The following is a 2954-nucleotide window of genomic DNA, read 5'->3' as shown; positions in this document are numbered from 1 at the left end:
CTTCGGAGATTTGTTTTGACCAGAGATTTTAGAATATGTCTCTCAAGTTGTTGGGTCGGGTATTGCTCCTCCTAGATACTAATTTGCTTTTTTATTTTATTTTATTCTTCTTTTCCATCCTGGTTTATTGTTAGGATTGGATTGGCGTTCTTCTAAACATTTCTGGAGCTCTTTGCCAATTTTGTATACTTGTAACTCTTTTTTGTTTTTTTTTTTGTTTTTTTTTTAATAAATGCTAACTTAAGACGTGTTATTTATAATTTTTTAGGAGAAATAATCTTTATAGTTACTTATACTAATCACTCTTTCATTATATGACACCAGTTAACCAACACTTGTTAACAGTAATCAGATCAGATATGTATTTAATTCATTTTCTTGTTTGGATTAAGAGACATTTGTAAAACATGCTTCTAGGATCAATATTGAAAACCAATAAAAATATAAACCAAACCCTAACCAAAGTATATAATAATATAAAAGAAAACAACAACTTCTCTTATTTCTTGATATGTATAATAAAACAAGTTAAAAGATTACTACTTTGATACACACACGACACGACACATAACAAAGACACAGTACAATAATATATATATCCAATGGACAGTAACTAACAACACACAGAAAATGATTCCCTTTCTGCAACACAAGTACGTAAAAAACAGACCAAACTAGGTTTATAGCATGTATACTATACTATTATATATTATTACTATTAATCACTTTATTTATTATAATTAATAACTATTTAATTAATTAACCTTGCTTAATCATAGGTGCTGGATGCTAGTAGCTAAAACTAGCGTCTTCTTGCAGCGGTTTCTCTCTGAGCATTGAAGTAAACAGCAGCAACAGGAAGACCAAGATCATTCTGTGAAGCAAAGCTACGAGTGTTGAAATGATCCCTTGAAGATGGTGTTGCTCTCACTGAATCTCTTGCCTTTTGTTTGAATAGAACAAACACAAACCTGTGTATTCCTATATTTGGCTTTGGAATTTCATAGCTAACAATCTCTTTCCCTATACAAAAATTCAACATGTCATTATCATAGTCATTAGTCTCTCTCATCATCTATATCTATACATTTTTCAACCAATAAAATAACCTACCAAATGTAGCATCTGTTGTTCCTGGAATATCTGTCACAATCCTATAATAAACAAATAAAAATTTATTCAAAGAAAATTAATTTATAGCTATATATAATTTATATGTATATCATTATATTGTATATATATGTTTACCAGTGCAAGTGTTCTCTGAGATAAGGATCACTAGGGCCAGGAACATCAGGGTCTGTCATCACCTATAAACAAAAATGGAAGACAATAATATAAACATATTAGGTCAAATACTTAGGTTGTTTTGTTGAATTAACTGTTCATGTTTGTTTTTCATAAATTAAGAGAAATTCAGATATATAGATATAATACCAGTGTATAGAAGGATCTCATGTCAGGACCATCAATCTCAACTTTGGGTTTGATGTTGATAGAGGAAGGGAAAAACTCATGGCCATTGAAGACTTGTTTCTTGTTGTAACTAACAGTCATTTTCATGCTTGTGGTAAAGGAATCAAGAACTTCACCTATCACTCTACCAACAATGAGTGGTTCTTGAGACATTCTTGCCATTTTTTGAAAAAGAAAAAAAGAAAGGTTAGGGGAAGAACTTAAGAGTACAACTCAGGTAATTCTTGTTGTTGTTGTTGTTGAGAAAATGAGTTATGTTAAGGTCCATATTTATATTGTCTTAAAAGTATCTTTTGTTTATATTAATTGCAACATATAGTTTGATTAGATATAGAAATGTAGAAAAGTAAAAAAAATAAAATAATATATAAGGTTGAGGTGTTCCCACCACCAATTTTGATTCTTGATAGGGCTTTATGATTCATATGGTTTATTTCAACTAGCTAGTCACTCAGGAATGTTTTTGCTGAAATCATGTTACATGACAAATCTAACCCAGTTTCCTGTCTATCCCTTTCCCCTACACGTACACGTGGGAAATGGAATAATTCTTGCAAATTGGGTATAATTTAGAACATTTTAATAATTGTAATTGGCCATTTGTAATAGATTATAAAAACAATGTCACTTTGAAATTTAATGATTTATAATTCTTTTAAAGAGATTTTTTTTAAAAAATATAAGTTATTGGTTGTTTAATATGAACTCGGAACCAGGGTAGACCTTCCAAAATTATTTTGATTTTTTTTTAAAATAATTTAGTTAAGGAAATATTTTTTATATTTGAAATTTTTAAATATTTTTATTGTAAAAACTATAACAAATAAATGAAAATTTGTAAAAAAAATTAATAGCAAAGCAGATGAATATATTAAATAAAAAAGAAAATGAGAGTAGAAAATACCACAAAAATGAAAAATACCTTCAGAAAACAAACAAAATCAGATAAAAATAAAGGTAAGAGAAAAAAAAAGGGTAAATCAGGCCAAGAAAAATAGAAGCATGCCTATACACAAGAGCAAAAATCACCCTCCTATTCGGTCTAAACATATCTGCCACAACACACCAACCTCTAGGGAGAACAAGTTGAAGGAAGTACAACCCAAACAACGCCTACTGATTAGATCCAAACTAAAGCCACAACATAACAGACCTTTAAAGAGAGCAAGCTAAAGGAAGGAAATCCCGGACACCTACCAAAAACAAAGAGAAGGGCAGTTGACCACCTTGCACACTCAAATTTTAAGTCAAATGAGCGGGTCCCGCTCCTATTCTAACAAAGAAACATCAAAATCTGAAGCATGGATATAAACCCATTTCAGATCACACTAATAATCAAAGACATCCAGTGAATAATCGACAAGCGTTCTTATATAAAAATAATTTTGTTCCGTAAATTCCAAATAGACCCGACCATAAAATGTCAGATCGAAACCAAACCCAAAGATGCCCCCATTTCCCTCCCCTAAACCTAACAT

General features: G+C 30.5%; 1 protein-coding gene across 1 annotated transcript; it reads right to left on the bottom strand.

Moving 5' to 3' along the window:
- Positions 1–486: 486 nt before the first annotated feature.
- Positions 487–1703, bottom strand: LOC131613084 (protein CENTRORADIALIS-like). The gene is made up of 4 exons (XM_058884796.1): positions 1438–1703; positions 1249–1310; positions 1114–1154; positions 487–1023 (listed from the first exon to the last, which is right to left on the bottom strand). Exons 1-4 carry the CDS (start codon positions 1636–1638, stop codon positions 803–805), a joined length of 525 nt encoding a protein of 174 aa, XP_058740779.1. The 5' UTR covers positions 1639–1703; the 3' UTR covers positions 487–802.
- Between the last annotated feature and the right edge of the window lie 1251 nt (positions 1704–2954).

This window comes from Vicia villosa, linkage group LG6, assembly GCF_029867415.1.
Source record: "Vicia villosa cultivar HV-30 ecotype Madison, WI linkage group LG6, Vvil1.0, whole genome shotgun sequence".
Lineage (NCBI taxonomy): Eukaryota > Viridiplantae > Streptophyta > Magnoliopsida > Fabales > Fabaceae > Vicia > Vicia villosa.
This window is presented reverse-complemented; position numbering and strand designations above follow the sequence as displayed.